The sequence below is a fragment of the Blennius ocellaris genome (assembly GCF_963422515.1).
Source record: "Blennius ocellaris genome assembly, chromosome: 8".
In the NCBI taxonomy this organism is placed as follows: domain Eukaryota; kingdom Metazoa; phylum Chordata; class Actinopteri; order Blenniiformes; family Blenniidae; genus Blennius; species Blennius ocellaris.
Window position 1 is genome coordinate 16,504,085 of NC_137657.1, and position 18,638 is coordinate 16,522,722.

At 39.2% G+C, this 18,638-nt stretch overlaps 1 protein-coding gene across 4 annotated transcripts in view; it reads right to left on the reverse strand.

Annotated features, from left to right (window-relative positions):
- Positions 1-18,638, reverse strand: part of myom3 (myomesin 3) — a 76,184-nt gene that overhangs the window by 33,979 nt on the left and 23,567 nt on the right. For all 4 annotated transcript variants that reach the window (XM_080501373.1, XM_080501374.1, XM_080501375.1 and 1 more), the window contains 7 exons: positions 18,140-18,228; positions 14,354-14,398; positions 9,113-9,253; positions 8,876-9,037; positions 6,199-6,340; positions 2,595-2,794; positions 108-161 (listed from right to left, as the gene is read on the reverse strand). In XM_080501373.1, the coding sequence (XP_080357499.1) occupies positions 108-161; positions 2,595-2,794; positions 6,199-6,340; positions 8,876-9,037; positions 9,113-9,253; positions 14,354-14,398; positions 18,140-18,228 (833 nt within the window). The remainder of the gene's footprint in view (positions 1-107; positions 162-2,594; positions 2,795-6,198; positions 6,341-8,875; positions 9,038-9,112; positions 9,254-14,353; positions 14,399-18,139; positions 18,229-18,638) is intronic.

The following is an 18,638-nucleotide window of genomic DNA, read 5'->3' on the forward strand; positions in this document are numbered from 1 at the left end:
AGGAGGCAGCGGCACCGTGTGCGCTGATAAAACATAGATGTTCGAAGACTGAAAGCTCTTATTTGATGAGTAAATTATACAGTGAAATACGAATGCAGCACTCTCACCTTCCAGGTCATCTTTTGTAACGGTGATGGTCCTTCCCCCATGCACTCTGACCACTATGGGGTGGAGACAGAAAGATTTGGGGGGGGGGGTGGAAAATATATTATGATAAGGAAATTATATGAAGCCTGTGAAAACACTGTTATTGTTAATATCGGAGGAGCTGCGATTCGAAAGACAGCCAGAAACATGTGAGAGTGAGTGACATGGAAGAATGGAGAACAGGCCGGAGGCGAGTCAACCTTCTGTCTGTCCTTCAACTGTGTTTAATGATCCACGGCATCGGACCAGAGTCCATCTGTCCACCTTGTTGCACACAGACACACACACTCCATGAGCTACATTACATCTCATCGTTCACGTCTGTCTGGCAGAAAAACTTCAAAATACAAAACAATATTTTGAAAAAAGTTTATATATATATTAGTATTTATACCATAAAGTTATAGAAGTTATAGAAACGACTCCAAAACCCTTCGGCTGTATAAGCTGAGATTTAAATCTGCACTCCCGCAGTACATCTGTTATCTCTGGTGCTGCTGATTTCTTTGCAGGAAAAACTGGAAATCTGCTGCGGATGAGGAATTAGCTTCTAAAACGATGCTGGTGAGAGACCAATCAAAATGCCAATGCCATTGAGGAATACTGGTATCATGGAAATGGTGCTCATGGCCAGCACCCATGCTCATGCAAAAGGTCAAGCATGAGCATGGGCAGAAGGTCAATATGTCATAGGTTATACCAGGTATACTTTCCCCTTACTGCATTCACCAAATGTTTTTTGTCCCCCAGATAAGTGACAAACACACAACCAACCATCCACATAACACCAAACAAGACAAGATTCATGAGACCAAACCACCATCTTTCATTGCTCCGTGATCCAGTTCTGAAGCTTGAAATGTTGGTGCTGTCAGTCTTGGACTAGTGTTCTTCATGTGTTCAGCTATACATACACAACAAACTGAGATTGTTTTGTAAGTAATTTCTCTCAGAACCAGTGTATACTTGTGCAGCAGTCTGAACTTGTAGTAGGTCTTCTGATGGAATGTGACCACACAGGTCACCCTTCACTACCCATGAGTGTCATTGAGCCATGGCTGCCCATGACCCTGTCGCTGGTTCACTGGCTTTTCCTCTTTGGACCTTTGAGAGATATTGACCAACACAGACAGGGAGTAGCCCACAAAACAAGCACTTTTAAAGATGGTGTGACCCTGTCATCCAGCCTTCATGAGCTTGCCCTTATCAAATTCTAACAGTTGTTGTTCATCGTGTGCTTCCGCCACAAAACCTGTGAGGACAAAATGTCCAAGCAGTGTCTTACTATGTCTTTACCACAAAATCTACGTCACAGGACACAGCGAAACGGCTTAATAATGCAGTGTGCTTGTTTAAAAAAATAAACCAATTGAATTTGTATCTTTGTCCTAATCGAGTCTTCCTCCATGGCTGCTTTTGCACTTCAAAGTTAATTTAAGGTTCTCTCAGTCATGTTTACATGTTTAATTAATCTTTCCATGTCTTCATACTTTGAGGTGTGTCATCTTTACACACCTGCTTGCTGCCTCAAACCGCTGAGGAAAAACTTTCCTATGGAACAATCTTTTGTACATTGGACATACTCTTCCACTGTCTGTTTTAACACCACTCTTTCAAAGCACAAAGCACAAACTCTTTGGCTTTCCACCCAATGTGAGACTAAAATTTAGTTTTAATTGTTACATTGATTGTGTTTTTCTTATTCTTGATGAAAGAGGCATTGTTTTAGCTTTGGTTGTTTTTTTTAAAGTGCATTAAAATTGAGATATTGTCAGGCCTCGTGCCTGTCTGGTCCTGTGTGTCTCACCTCATGTTTCCAATCAACCAATACTCTTCTCCCTCTGTGTGCTCCTGTTGTTATTAGTTCCACCTGTGTCCACCCTTTCCCTGCGTATTCAAACCCCTCTCCCTCTGTTGTCTGTGTCTGCTCATTGCTCCTGTTTCCCCTGCATTTCCCTGTGTTCCCTGGACTTTTCTACAATAAACCTGATTTTATGGAACTCTGAGTCTGTGTTTCAGGTATTGTGTCAGATTGGATAACTCTCTGTTGTCAGATGCTTCAACATTTGGAACTTGACTTTGAGCAAGAACTTAAAATGAGGATACATTTTGTAAATGAAAGTCTATTTGATAACTCTGGATCAAAGTTTTCCTTGAGCTATCAACTGGCATTGATTTCAAAACTGAGTTTCTGATGTGTAGCTGTGTTGATGGTGACATGAGTGAATGCAACTCTTTACTTTTGCTACTTTGTTCTCCTCAGCTTTTTAAAGCTCTTTTAATACAGAATTTTCTTTTTTGCATTTACTTTACAAACGGATGAAACCAAACTCATCAAATCTGCCTGTTGTGTTTTGATTGGATCTGTCACTCATGTGTCACTCGAGCTGTGGTTGTTAAAGAATATGTCTCTCATTATGACAGTACCAACTGTTTTAATTTCTTACCCATCGTCCTAGTGGCCTCCAGGGGGTCTGCTGTTACTATAGGCTCTGTGGCTTTGGACGGACGTCCAGTTCCGGCCTTGTTCACAGCACGAACTCTGAACTGGTACCAACTTCCTTCTTTCAGCCCAGACACTGGGTAGTAGCACGTTTTTTGGATATTCACGTTGCAGCGCTCCCACTCACCATGACCGAGGTCACATCTGATAGGGAGAGAGAGGGGAAATCAATTCTGCAGATAGAGCATTTATGCAGTAAAAAAAAGAGAGAGGCAGTTTGCATATGGCAAACAAAGGATTTTGAAACCACATTGCCAGCAGGCTGCGCGCATATGAATTACCAACTGTAAATCCTTTTACTGCGCACAGACAAGTCAGTACACTTCTTGTCAAGGTCTTTAATTGTGACCAGAGACCCATGTGCAAATGAAACATCCTTCAAATATCCACAGCACAAAATCGGTTTTTATGCAGAATCCTTGTTCCTATTATACAACATTGATAACAAACTGTTGCCATTCGCAGTAAAAAAATTTTTTTTTTTAAAAAGGTAGAAAAGAGCACTGTTTTCTAACCAGAAGGGGGTTGCTAGGGAACTGGGAGGTATCTCACATTTTCTTTTTCTCTCTCTGGCACCAATTACACTCAGGAGTTTTATCCTCTGCGGTGACTAAAGAAGACATGCAAGAACAAACGCCAAAATACACGAAAATTGGCCTCATAAAAATGGTACTCATGATGCACAACCGCTCATGGGTCCACACACAAAACCGACTCTCAGACCTACATACACGCACACGATGATCCTAACTGATTGGAGCTGGTGATAAGTGCAGCACCTGTTTTCCCGCGGGAGTCTTTGACTCAGCTGTTAACACAGCGTTGAGGGCTGATAATTATCATGTATACCATCCATCTCTTGTGAATGCAGCCAAATGGATATTACAATAAACAATTTCTTGCTACACCAGCCGGACACACAGCCAGATGAGGCTTGGCCGTTTAGCCTTACAGTCAATTGTTGACGTGCAGCATGGGGAAAGAACTGGAGGCCAACTCGGAAACAAGACTTTTCTACAAAGATTGAGCAAGTGCGAGTTCACTGCAGGAGATTTATTCTCTGTGCTCTGCTGGCAATGCAAGACAAAGAGAAGTCCAAAAACTTTTCATCAATACTCTTGAGCCGAATTTCCTTCTAAATGTTTTTGAAGACAGTCACAGTCATTGGGAAGAGCTGTCCACTAATTCCAGTCAATAAGCTATCGAAAGGATGATAATCACCCCTCCAAGTCCCCACCCCCTTTACTCCCCATTGACTTTCCTCATTCTGTCTCCAAGAGTTAGAGTTTTTTTTTAATCATTTATGCCGTCTCACCCCCAATCATTAAAGTAAAATGTGTGACAAGCTGCAGGTTATCATTGGACATCTTTGTCCCTCTTTTATAATACTTTGGTCTGAATGATGTGAGGTGAGCATGCGATGTCCTGTCGAGTAATGTGATATTGATTGATATTGACACTTGAATAAATAAAATTTATCTTTGTGCTTTCCTCATCAGAATAATAGTGCTCTTTTTCCAAATGTACATCCGCTGTGTTAACCTGTGTTTCTTTTTTTTTTAATTCCCTGCACAGCCTTTGTGACTTCAGGCACTAACTCCTACCAAGTCATCAAGGGCAGAAGGGCTGTTGGCATGCAGAGCACGAATGCACGGTGCATGAAAATAGATTATTGCACTTCCATCCTTCTTTAAAATGTGAATTGCACATGTTGATACTGCAATAACAGATTTGTCATATTTTGTGAAAACCTAATTCAAATTCACACATACAGGCATATTTAGAGACACCAAATTACCTCAAATAATTTCTTTGAACTATGGAAAGAAACTGGAGTACCGAGACAAACAACCCAACCAATCTTTGCAACGTTGATTTTCATTTTGTGACAAAAAACTGTCAAACGTCTTCCTGGAGGTGCTATAACTACTAACCCCTGAGCTCTGGACTGCAGTATGTATTGACCTTTTCTGTGTGGAGTTAGCATTTTATCCATGTGTGTTCTCCAGGTCCAAAGGTTTCCCCCACAGTCCAAATAAATGCATTTGAAATTACTCTGGAAAGGGTGAATCCCGCCCTAACAAAGAGTCAGCTGGGAATGCTTTTCATACATTTTTTTTCTGTATTTGGATTTGTGTTTTCATTCCATGTCCATTTGATGCTCCATGTAGTAAGCTGCCTCATGTGATCCTTTTTTTAAATTTCTTATTGCATTTATTGTTTCTTTTAATACAATAATAATAAAAACATGCTTTTGTAATGAGGACAATTATGATATGGGTGTTACGTGTTTTTTCCCCACATTGAGTCATGTACCACGTTTTACAGACCAGTATGTTCTGCCTCCCCTCCTTCCTCTTGGCTGACCTTTTGATTGGTGTTTTGTTTCAGGGAATCAAACAAATCTCAAACCAGCCATCAGGACTAGAACCAGTCTAGAAGAAATGGCCCACTGTGCTATGTGCTGCTAGTTTTATGGTTGTTCTTCATGAGAGTACACTGCAATAACGCTGTGAGTGAATTGTAAAGACTTTTAAGGGTTTGTATCGGTGCATCACTTTTGCATTCTTGTTTTAGAGAAATTTTGAGACTCTCAAATATAAAACTACTAAGTCCAGGGAGAATCTGGACTGGGAATCATCATGACACCCTGGAGGCCACTATTGGAGGAATTGTTGGTTTTCTCTCTATGTGTATCTCAAAGAACCATAAAGTCAGAAATTTACTTGCAATACTTAAGGCCTCTTCTATCATAGATTTACATGCAACAAATTTAAAATTAATGAAAGTTTGAATGTTTGAATTCGATGAAGTGAAACTCAAACTTTTGCATTTGTATTCATTTCTTTTTAATGCCGCTGTAACTTCCATTGAAGTGACCTGGTCATGACAATTAAGCAATAGGAATGAAATCTACGACATTGAAATCCAAAGGAAAGTTAAGTTCTTTTTGGTCTATTTGACATTATTGTTGGGAAGGTGCACAATATATTAATACAAGAATGAAGTGAGCATAATGGTTTTGAGTGTATAAATTAACAATTTAGTCCGTTTCAATGGACAAAATGTACAATTTCAAATAATGTAAAAATCTAAATTAAAAAATGTGAAAGTCTTTGTTAAGTACTAATGGTACACATTATTGTCTAATTCATATAAATGTGTCATGTTTTGATAGTAATTAATCAGAATTATGATTTATACTTCTATATCTTTTAATATACCAAAAATATTATGCTAAATCAAATAATAAAGTCAATATAAAATAATTGCTTCTTTTAATTCTCTTTTTGTTTGCTTTGTGTCTGTATAGATTTAAAGTCATTTCATATTTCATTTTCACTGTAAACATAACTGAAGCTGTTCCAGTCCCAAAAATCATGCTTGAAAGGGCACAACACAACACAAGAACATAGAAATGAGAGCTTCCGAAATCCTGAAACAACTTTCAATCTCAGATTACATTTTTATTTCATGTGATATTTTTGGATACTCTCAACAATTTGTAATGCTGAACAAATCTGCCATTGACTGAGGTGAACTCTCACCTCTCGATGATGTACCCCTCAACAGGCGAAGTTCCATCAGCGCTGGGCGGCTGCCAAGTCAGAAAGACGTAGTCCTTGTTGACGTCAGCGACCTCCACTGCCAGAGGAGAGGCAGGACCTCCAAACACTGCGGCCGAGGCATCTGCAGCAAGGACAGAAGAGTTAAAGAGGAATAATGAGGAGACGGACCTTCTGAGAAATATGTGGGAGATGCAGAAACCTGACATGAGACGCTAATGTTTTGTGGATGATTTGAGTTCATAAAGTTGATTTAAACATTGAGCCTGTGGCAGAAGAGCCAAGAAGGTCCTTGGTTGGGCTTGAGGGGAACTCTGTGTGGAGTTTCTGCATTCTCCAAGTCCCCGGATTTCCTCCCACAGTCCAAAAAGATGTGTGTCGAGGCAAAGGAGTAGCTCTGAATTACCCATGGTTGTGAATGTGAGTATATGTGGTTTCCCTTGAATGGATGAGCATCCAAGATTAATAAAAGTAGCAACATGTGCAACAGGGAGTATTCAAATGATGGGTTTTAGGCTATATTAACATGAGAACACTGTTGGAAAGGGTATTGTTCTCCTGTTCATTTGCACGATTGGATGGAGCAATGCGCTTCCACATGTACAAAATAAAATTTGATACCATGGAGTTGGACCTGTTGGTGGCGGAAGTGAACAAACTGGCAGATTTACAGAAAATAAATCAGACAAAATTAGCCAAAAAAAAAAAAAAAAAACAATACGAGAGATGATCTTTCAAAAAGTCAAAGCGGCAAAAAGAAACAGATTCAGAAGAGACTGGAAGACCAAAAAAAAAGGCACAACACAGAAAATATCTAATTAGAAAAGTCAGCAAAAAAATAAAAAGTAGTTGGAGGGCAGCTGACAGAATTATCAATTCTCTGCTGAAGGGTGAGCTAATGTGCACCTCCCTTACAAAACACATGCAATTATAAACAGCGCAGTCATTTTAAGATGTAAATAACATTGCATGTGGTGCATTAATGTATTAGCATAAATTATTTGTAGTGCTTAATGTGATCTGGAGCAAAGAAAAGATAATCCATGCTCATGAAAGCAAACATAGCTAAATGGTTGGTGTGATTTATTTTGTGCATGTGTCAGATCAGCTTCCACACGTATTTACACCCATAGACTTTCAGTGAATCAGGCCTTCAGGTGGATAATGCAGCATAGAATAGAGGATTGATGGATTGTTCATATTTTGGAATTCGAGAGTGAAATGTAATGCCCAAATACCTGTGAGCTTGTTATAGTTCTGACACTTTGTGTCAAGCAATACATCTTTTGATGATGAGAATAATCGATTTATTTGCAGCCTTCACATGTGGTGTTAGCCAGCTTATGCTAATCGCAACAATCTGATGACACAGGGGGGAAAAGGAGGAAGAGGAGATGAGGAAATTATGCAAATCGGATTGAAAGGCTAGGATGTGACATGTTCCCAAACCTGTTCCTCAGGCTGCGAATACATGTTTCACCAAGACAAGACTTAAGTCTGCATCAAGCCTCTTTTACATATGCATCCTCACCTTCACTGAACATTAGATATTCCTGTGCCGCTCAACTTTTTCTTAGCTGTTCTGTAATGCCTATTTATAATGAAAATATGATGGCTGAATGAGGGAGAGAACACATGCAGAGAAGTTGCCTGATTCTCTAATTAGTACCTCTCGCTCCAGAGAACAACACACTGCTTAATAAGGAAGGCAGAGAGAGAGAGAGAGAGAGAAAGAAAGAACGAGAGAGAGAGGGAGAGAGAGTGATGGGTGGTGGGAGCAGGGGAGTGGGCCAAGATCTTAAAAAGGAGCTTTGCAGGAAGATTTATTTGTTCGATGTACAAGTGTGAAGTGTGTGTTCGCCAGGCTCATGAATGATTCAGATTGCATTATGCTGTTATTTGGCAGTTGAGGGTAGCGACCATACAAGAATGAGCCTTAGCATTACATTGAATCACACACTGTACATGTGCCAAGGACGATTGTGTGGCTGCCCGGATTTCAGATGTTCGATGAGTCAACTGTGAGCTGTTTCGCCGGGCTCATTTGCATTCGGGCAAACAACACAAGTAAGAAAGTAGTAGTCTATGAACAATATACACTTTCACTGAACAAAGTTAACAAGCCCTCCGCTGCAGAACTGTGTGATTGATGGTGCAATTTCTTCCCTATGAATCAGGGCAGTTTGCCGACAGGAAATGAAAGTACAACCAAAATCTGGAGAATAGAAATTGTGTTTGCCGAGATATGTGTGTGCCAAAGCACTGTTTATTCAGCTTGAGACAACAAATGACAATCCCATTATATAGATCCAATATAAACAGATGTTTCTAATGCAAAAGGTCTCAAGGTCATTGCTTCTTATATGCCAGTGCCTGAGGATCAACGTGTAACGTTTGAGACACATAGTTTGAAAGGCTGGTTGGCATGTTGTCTCTAAAGGACATAAAACAACTTTTCTTGTGTTTTGAAACCCTTCACTTCAAACCAAATGTTTCACTCCCCACTCTCTTGGACACAATACAACACATATCCTTCTCCAACATACAATTTCTTCCTTCTTTCAGCCAGACGACTCTCAAACATTGCTTTTCTTTTCTTTCTTTAGTATACTTACATATTGATTGTTGTCAAAAAAAAAATAAAAAATTGGGTTCTCACCTGTGACATAGACAAAAGCACTGTGCTCCTCTTCTCCATCCCATGTCATCAGTCTGGCTGTGTAAACACCTTCATGCTCCTTGTACGCAGCATTTAAAGTGATGGTTGCAATGTCATCGCATGTATTGATCTCCACATCGCTGGACGGGAGCAGCTGAACACCTGTGGAGCGGGGTGGAGGGGGGCATTAGCTTTAAAGAATGGTGAAGAATGTGCCTGGTGCGTGATCAAACTGACCGTCTCTGAACCAGGTGACGTCCTGCTGGAAGGGCAGCAGAGCTGGGCTGAAGGTGCACTGCAAGGTGAGGCTGCTGGCCTCCTTCACCCAGGTCGGAGGGAACGAGAGGCCGAAGTGGGCTTCATTGTGAGGACGTAATCCTAGCATGAGGATAAGGAGCAGAATCGTTAAATCGTTTTGGTTTTTAGCCTGATAATCAAACAGGCGCAGAGGAAAACAGAAGACAATGAAACTGTTGGTTTCACATGGGGGGGGGGGGGAATTGCTCAGTATGGGTTGATACGCTTCAAGAAAAAAACCCCAAAAAACCACAGAAAAAATACTTTTGATTAATTACTGTTTTGAATTACATTCAGTTTCACCTTTTGATCACAATTTTCGCATTCCTCTTTTATTACTTCCATGTTTGAATGAGAATCAATCAGATAAATGATCGCATATTACTACATTTAAACAATATGAAGAAAGTGATACAGCAAATGGTGAAATATTATTTACAAAATTAGAGCCAAATGGACAAGAGTTTGTACAGATGCAGGGATTGTGTGCGGCATCTCACAGTACTGGGACCCATCCTGAGTATTCTGAGTCAGATTCTTTAACTTTTGCTCACAATATTTCCACAACAAAAACTGTTTGAATTCTTTCATTTACAAAACGAAATATAATAATCTTTTAGTCCTAAGAGTTTCCAGAATGACTCCATTAAAAGTGATTTCTACTGAACAATACATTGGATAAGCAAATAGTGTTTTGTATCTATTAGTGCTTTATGGGGTCACGAGGAGGTCAATTTCCCAGCATGCTTTTCTTCTCTTGGAGTGAGTTATGACACAGACATGACTTACAATGAGGACGATATGGGTATTATAGATTAATATTTTACTAAGGAATAATTTTTTTTACTCAGTTGTACATGATTTTACTGATGATTGACACTTCTGTGCTGTGGTGGTTAGATCTCTGGCCTCTCTGGTTTGAATCTGGGCTGAGCTTCGGAGCTTTGCGTGGAATTTTTATTTATGTAGTATGTTTTTGAGGCTAATTGGTGTTTCTAAATTAACAGCATGCGTGAGTGTGTATGTAGCTGTGTCAGCGCCTTTGTGTTTTTGATGGACAGAGGGCATTTCCTCCGCCCACAGTCTTCTGGGATCGACTCCAGCACACTACAACACAGTGTAGGATAAAGCAGATAAAGCGGATGAATGAACACTTGAGACAATTTTTTTTCCTTCTCTCTGGAACAAACATAAATATATGAAACTTAACATTACATTGGACAGAAGATGTTCCAACTCTCATCTTGTACTGAAAGGGAATGGAAATATTTCCTGAGTCCAGGTTCGGTCATATTTTCTTCTCTCCCTATAACAAGGATGCTGCAGCATATTCCACGCTTATATAAGATTTAGAAATTGTCTTTTCTTCAAGTTGAAGAGATGAAATTTCTGGTTCAGAAGACTTGTGTGTTTTGTTATGATGCATGCAAGTGTGGGTTGGATACCTTTGAACTGAGGGCCCAACAGCATGTCTGCAGGCTCTGTTATGTCTATGATATCAGAATTGAATATAGAGATCAAATCTGAGCTTCAACTTTTTGTTTTTTTGCACAAGATTCAGACATTTGCTGCAGGATAAAAATGTGAGTCCATACATTTATATTCCATACCACTTCATCCAGCTTAGAGTTGCATGGGTGGGACTGACGATGTGGGGAGGGAGGGTAACACCGTGGGAATAACCACATGCACAATTTAGAGCAATCTCGTCTCACCAATTAACTTCAAATGTATGTTTTACGACTGTACCTGTATAAATCCAATGGATGCACAGGGAGAATATATAAAGTCCACATAGAAAGAGACCAAAGCCCAGCTCAGACCTTTTCACCTTTCACTACGAGGCAAGAGTGCTAATAACTACATTAATGTGCAGCTCCCATTACCAGAGTATCCATTGAGGAAAAAGATACAAGACGACGTCTTGACATCGTAAGCAAATGGAAACTAGCAAGAAAATAATTAGTTACCGGTAGAAGAAAAGCAAAGTCACAAATTGAGAGGAATTTTGCTATAAGACTGCATGGACCACATTTGGTCCATTACAAACTGACACTAGAAGAAACATGAAGTAACCATGCAGGAGAGACACTGTCGTGATGCCTGATGACATGTAATGAGAACTCGCTCCATCACTGAGAGAGATGTGCCATCAAACCTGGTTTAAGGAACACTCTGATGTCTCGGCAGCGTCTAATCCGCTGGAGGGATGAACTTGGCCTCTGAGTGGCAGCCGTAACAAGCACTCACCTTCTCTCACAGGCAACACGATGGTGAAACTACACAAAGTAAACCAGATGAGACTTGGATAAATTTGTGGTCTATTTGACGCAGGCAACTGCAATCATACTTGGAAAAAGGACAGCTGAAAGAGGCATCCTTCGAGCAAAACAAAAGAAAATCCGAGGATGTGGTGCATTTTTGCAAGTGAACATCCTCTAACAAGTTATTCCTTCAGCTACAATTTATTCTCTTACTTGTCAACGCACCAAAGCAATGCGACATGAGAGCGACAGAAATGGTTGCCATGAGGTCTTGTTAAAACAAAATTTTCGGTGATGAATTTGAGACACTGTGACACGTTTTTTATAATGATCTTGTTCTGCTAAGGCTATCCCAGGAATGTGTGTGGCATTATCATTACACACAGATCTTTGCTTCTCATTCAAACCTTTTGCTTCTTTCTCAACAGTGACGGTAGTTATGAATGACCCTCTTTCGTTTATTGGGCCATTTTTGGTGGAAAACGTGATCAACCCTATGTGAGATCATAAAGTATCAGTTCCTGTATCACACATAGCTGCTTGAATAACATCACAGCTGATAAAGCTTTATAGCTGAATGTTTAGTGAAAGTGTTACATTGGACCTAAACACCATTTCTGCTGAGGCAGTTTTGGTCCGTGTATTCATTATGGATTAGGTAAGTACATGTCGACTCAGCAGATTTGTTAAGCAGTGTAAAAGGTGGAAGAAATAACTAATGTGCTTTTAGTCTTTTAAAATTTGATTTACCATATAGAAATGCTTTGAAAATATGAGAAAAACCAGTCCAAAGCACTAATATGAAACATTGATGTTTATATATTTGCATAGTCAGGACATCCATGAAATATTCTGGCTGTATCGAAACCAGAATGTACCTCAGTACTAAGGAGAGTTGCAGTCAGCTCTCTTGTCACACAAATATAATGATCCTGATTTGAGTCAGGGTTTGAGGGGCCTTTCTATTTGGGGTATGCATGTTCTTTTTGTGTCTTTGTGCATGCTTCCTCTGAGTACTCAGATTTCCTCCTGGAGTCAAAAAACAAAGCCTTTGAGCCTAATCGATGACTATAAAACCTCGTCCATGCTGTGGTACACCTGAGAAGGTGTCCTATCACAAACGTACATTGTCTTAATTTAAAATGATGCATCAAAAGCATTTTATGATGTGGAACCTTGTGACACTAACTTGGATAAAACAGCCCAGAGGACGGACGTATAGCATAGTAAGCATGTTGACTTTGACGGAAACGGTCAATTGACTTTACTTCTATAGCTCAATTTACTGCCTGAGCAGCCTCAATGTGCTGGACATGATCTGTTATGTTCACCTATTAACACATATTCACAGAGAGCAGTGTCTCATGACACTTCAGCACATCGACAGGCTGAGTTTGAGAGATTAAACGATCATCATTGGGATTGGAAGAAAAGCTGCTCTCACAATATATACATATACATCAGCCATTGTTATTCCTGATCCTTTTAAAATATAATTAACAAATTATGTATACACTTATTTAGTACATTAATTTAAGGATGTCAACGCACACAAGTGAAAATATTGAGCTTTTAAACAACTCCCACACTGGAAGATGGGGGCTGTAAGTTGATAACTATATTATTAATATATTAATATTACTTTAGTTTGCTGGGCCTGTCTTTTATTTCTTCTGAACAGGTGGGTCTGCATTTGACTTCTCCCACTTCACTGCAGCTGTCAGATTGAGCTCACCTGTTTGGAAAGATGCATGAAGATGTTTCCTCATTTCCACCACAGGATGGACACTTAAGGTAATTGCTCAATATTTTCATCTCTGTTGCCTACGTTTGATTTAGCCTAAGTAAATAACAAGCTTTCTGCACTGCAGCTCTCTTGTATTGAACCCAAATATCTTTTCACCTCTACATGAGCAGTACATATCCTGCTGAGGTATTCCATCGCACCATCCAAGCAACGTTTCCAAGAATAGTATTCTCATGACATAAACCAGTGTGGTGCCCATAAAATCAAACATACTGTGTTTTTGTTTTATCAGGATAGAAAAAAAAAAAAAAAAAAAAAAAAAAAAAAAAGGAAGCAACATTTGATGTTTTGAGATCTGCCACTGAAGAATGCGGTTGGAAGTGACAAATAGACACCAGAACTCACCGCATAATTGATCCTCAATTAAAATACAATTAAAGCAAATTGGGAAGATGCAAACCTTCCTGCTACGAGGGAAGAATGTTAACGCCACTGTGCAGCCCTGCTAAATCTCCACGTTCCCTGGCATGATGTCTGAATGTGATAATTCATAGCGCCACCAGAGGTCCTTGTTGGACAAACATGCACAGAGCATGTTTTCCACAGTTGAACAGTGTTGTGTTTCTAGGTGTCAACCGCCTCCTCATTCTGAAAAGGAGGCTCAGTGTTTTTCCAGTACACGCAGCCCGATCAGATAATGTGCATATACACACAAGGCCTGGCACAAGAAGTCCTGATTCCCACACATGGTGGAGTCTAATCTAGGCCAAAGAGTGCCATGGCCAATATGAGATGCTCTGCAGCTTGGGGCAAAGTGGGATGAATCTCCCACTGTCGCAGGGATGAAATATACATGACTGTCATTTCTGTTCAATTGGAAGCATGTCATTTTCATGCCTTCAGGAACAAATAAAAACAAATAAAACAAATAAATCCCTATGCAGTCTTATTAGATCTCCCAGGACACCTACACAGGAGCATAACGACAAACACTGCTTCATGTCACTGCACCTATACATTTCTGTAGGAGGTGCAGCATGCACAGTGGTGCGTCACAGTCTTTAAAATCCACGGGGCCCGGCCTCGTCTACGACTAGAGGGAGAGACTTCAAAGGGTGGCAGAGAAAATGAAAGGGGACACTTTTCATTAGGCGCCGGCGTGAAACTTACCGGCGGTCCGGGAGCGCTCTGAACCGGCCACGGCTCCTTGACATGCTGAATCGCAGGGTGGCAGAGCAGTAGAGCAGCAGAGCAGCACAGATTGGAAAGAGGCAGGAAGGGTCAGAGACGGAGACAGAAACGGAGAGAGAGAAGTGTCGTGATACCGAAGGGGGACGAGATGGAAAGATACAGCTGACAAATCAAACCTGGCACTGTCATCTGTATAAGACACATTTTGTATACTGCTTTGACCCAGTGGTTTTCAAAGGGTGGCAGCAGGAAAAAAAAGTCTGGAAGTATAGGTGACGCCTATTCTCAGAATGATCTTTTCCCTTCAATTTTCTCAAGTAAACCATGAAGAAATGTTGTTTGAAGTTGTTTTGAGAGTTGAATTTATTGTAAATGTAACAAATCAAATAGTAAAATAAGCTTAAACACCATATGGTGCAAGTAAACCTTTAAAATCAGTTAACAAACATGCACATGCTAACAACACATGCTTTTCTGATTAAAAGAAAACAACGTTTTTGAAGACGGTAGTATCGTCTTCAGTACTGTGTTTGTACGGATGATAAGGATAAGGATGAGATAACTGGATTGAGAGGTCCAGTGTGATTTCTATTCTATTCATCGATTAAAAAAAAAAAAAAAAGTTTTACACTTCAACTGTTTGTAAATTATTTGTAGCATTAAATTGTTCTTCATATTAGACTGATTGTAAAAAGCCTCAAACGTGGAAAATTTGGGTTTTACAAAGTCCCTGCAGGGACAGTGGAGGGTTCCAGCCTATAACCTGCTGTTCTGCTGGTTCGATCCCCACTGGGTACTCGTTCCACTCACCAAGAAAGATATTTAACCACAAAGTGCTCAGGTTGCGTCTCCAGATAACGTGAAAACGGAAACTCAAAATAAGCTTAAATCCTAACAAGTACAACAATTGGTGACAGTTGCGGGATTGAGATAAACATTCAGTATTTCACACATCTTAGAAGAGTCATGTTTTATTATCTATGATCTCGACAGCCAATCTTAAAATACAAACCTCATCAGGTGCAGCATTTAAGTCTGACGAGACATAGTGTGGTTAAAAACAGCTCATCCTCAAACGTTCTGCTTGGACCTTTTACCGGACTTTATTTAAAATTCCTGGAAATTTCAGCCCAACTGTGGGATTGAAATATATTTCATGATCTTTACTGTGAATAAACACCTGTAAGCATCTATTTTTATCAAATTGTGTTCTACAGCATTAAACTGGCCAAAAATTATAATATTACTTTAAATTGACAAAACTCTGAAAGATTGTCTGCACACTTTCGATATTGTCAGTTGTCAAATTTCTTGCGGGTTTTATGCAAAAAAGTGCAGATATGTTATTGTTATATTGGACTGCCCAGTTCTCGCTATATGTTCTGTCTGTTACTACTTTTATTTTCAACCACTTTTGATATGCAAATGCATCAATCAAGTTGACGGAGATATGCAAATATATTTTCTACATGACCATTCAATCACAAATTTTAACATTGCCTCCACTTATTTAAATAGTAATGGTAGTTAGCAAATATGGTCACTTGCCCTCTAAAACACACAAACTGTGTGGACAGTTGAAAAAGGTCAGTGAAAAAGTAGAATTCAACTAGCACGCACAAATTAATATTTTGGCTCTGTCCTGCTCCGCCTGATGCTTTTTATGAAAAGGTGAATCATTTAAAAACTGCCACAAAAACCTTGTTAAAATTGTCACAACACTGCAGAAATATTGCTGATTATAATATTGTAGTCACCACCACCATTGCCTCAATTTAATTCATTATGCATGAGTGCTGCATAGAGATCTGGTTTATTGATGTTTCAGTCTGCTGTTGATTCTTTCAAAATATTACATTTATATGGAAACTTGGAAAGCTACAGGGGCATACAGGGCACATAGAGAAAACTGAATCTAAATTCAAAATTATTCCCTTTGAAAGTTTATTAAAAAGAAAAAAAAAGAAAACACAAGTTTAACAACAAAAAGACTGGAAGCGTTAAAAGGACCGTAGTATTATAGGATGGTAAGTTTGCTGGTTTACAATTTATATTGAAAGTCCATGTCGAGGAATTCTACAGATCTGAGATAAAATTGGTGCGTTAACATCAGTTTTTTTTTTATATTTTCAAAGAAACATTATCGCAGTACCAACAACCCAGTGAATCAAAAAAAAACAACCCAAACCTTCAACTTCTTTGAAGTTAAATATAAAATTCTGTATGTGGTTTATACAAGAAAGTTTATTTGTTATGGAGAAATGATTATAAGATGAAACAACAAATATACAAGGAACATGCAGACCGCAGCGCAAGCCAGCGCTAATTATGCCAATGGCTGACTGGATAATGTCGACGTTGGGTACAGTGGGATATCTGTCATTTTACTGCAGGATTGATGAGTTGGTTCAGGATTACTGAGGCGCTCCTGTCAGTAACCAGAAGGTTTACTGAGAAAGTATCAGAGCTTTTCCTCAGAAAATAACAGTTTCAGCTGCAGGTTGAGCGAAACTCTGATGGAAGGACCACATATGTAGTAATAAGTAACAGGTCAACATAAACCTTCCGAACCTCACCGTCATCAATAGTGAAAAGTACTTTGACATGTTGCTGTTGAAAACTGAGGCATTAGTCACCTGTTACTTCATTTTAACCCCTTAAGGGGGCTTCATCAGAATACATAAAGACCTATTCCAGACTGTCGTTAAATGTTGTTTTAAGACTTTAAGGTATGAATAATCACTTTTGAGTCTCTTTAACACCAAATAAAATCTGTTAAAACTGTCAGATTGACCAGATTTGACACATAATTCACAATTTCTATTGTGACTGAAACCCCTAAATGACTTGTTTTCTTTAAGAAAACAAGTTGAGTAACATTGTCCCTTTGTTCCGTTTTAATATAATGTATTATTTGCAAAAAGGAAATGAAAAAACAACCAAAAATATATAATATAATAACCCAAACATCATGTCTTTCCTTTGCAGCTCCTATTTTGACTTTGAATTTTGTGGCATTCATATTGTTGTCTGCCTTTTGGAAAATCTGATGATAGACGGTCTTTAATAGTGATTCTTAATATTTGTTCATCACTGAGATTTCGGCTTGGTTCTCAGTGATATGAAGTCTACTACTGCTCTTAAAATCCTGCAATCCTCAGTTAGTAAATTACAATAAACTTTATTTATTAATATTTAAAAAGTAAACCTAATGATTTATTTTGTAATATTGCTTTTTGCCAGGTTATTTAATGGTTTCATCCAGAGGTTTTAGGACTGGTGTCTCACAACAGTGCACTGTGACTCATGCTACAAGCTACAGCTGCTAATGATCAATAGAAACACAGCAGAAAAACAATGTGGGAATAAAAGTGACACCCCTAAAACCCACACAGAGCACATCTACAATATCCAGTTATTCCTTCACCAAGTCTTTTAGCTGCACATAAATGCTGGTAGATGAATGGTTCTGTTGTTGGTTTATCTAATTTAGTTGTTTCCTGAAGGCAAAGGAGGCACACGTAGATCTTGTACAGAATAACATTAACATTGATGAGAAACTTGTATGACTCCTAAAATCGTACATTTTTAAACAAAGCTATATTTGAAGTTCCTCAGATGACCTCTCTTTCTGATTTTGCTATTCATTACAAGTCCATGCCCAGAAACTACACTCTTTAATTGTTGGAATCGGTGGTATTATAATCTCTCCTTTAATACGGCCCTTAGTGATCTTTAAAACAATCAAAAAAAGAAATTGCTCACAGTTCACCACGAGTCTTCCAAAGGTCATCGCTTCACCCAGAGGACTCTTGGCTACCACTTTATACTCACCAGCATCAGCAGGGGAGCACCTTTGGGGAAGATAAAGAAGGTCACTTTCTTGTCTGGGGAAGTTGAAAGCCAAAAGATGGATGGTCCAAAGTGGGACTCAGCAACTGTATATTAGTCTAGCTGGAGCATAGGTAGCTGTGCTGGCAGCCCTGGTCAATTATTCTCTGAAGTACAATATAGAGGAAAAACAGACGCTGTGCCCTTCTATAAAACCATTTACTTTAATCTACCCTTTTCATTTTTCAGATTTTATCCAGATATGCTTCCCTCTGGTGTCCCAAAGAAACAGAGAAAATATACAAACCTGTTTTCATTTTTTTTAAATTTGACAGCAGCATTTAATCTCGCAGCGCCACAATTTCCGAACGTAACCTTATTACGGTTTTTTTAAACTCTCTTCTTAATCGGTCAGTAGCAAGGTTGTTCAGTA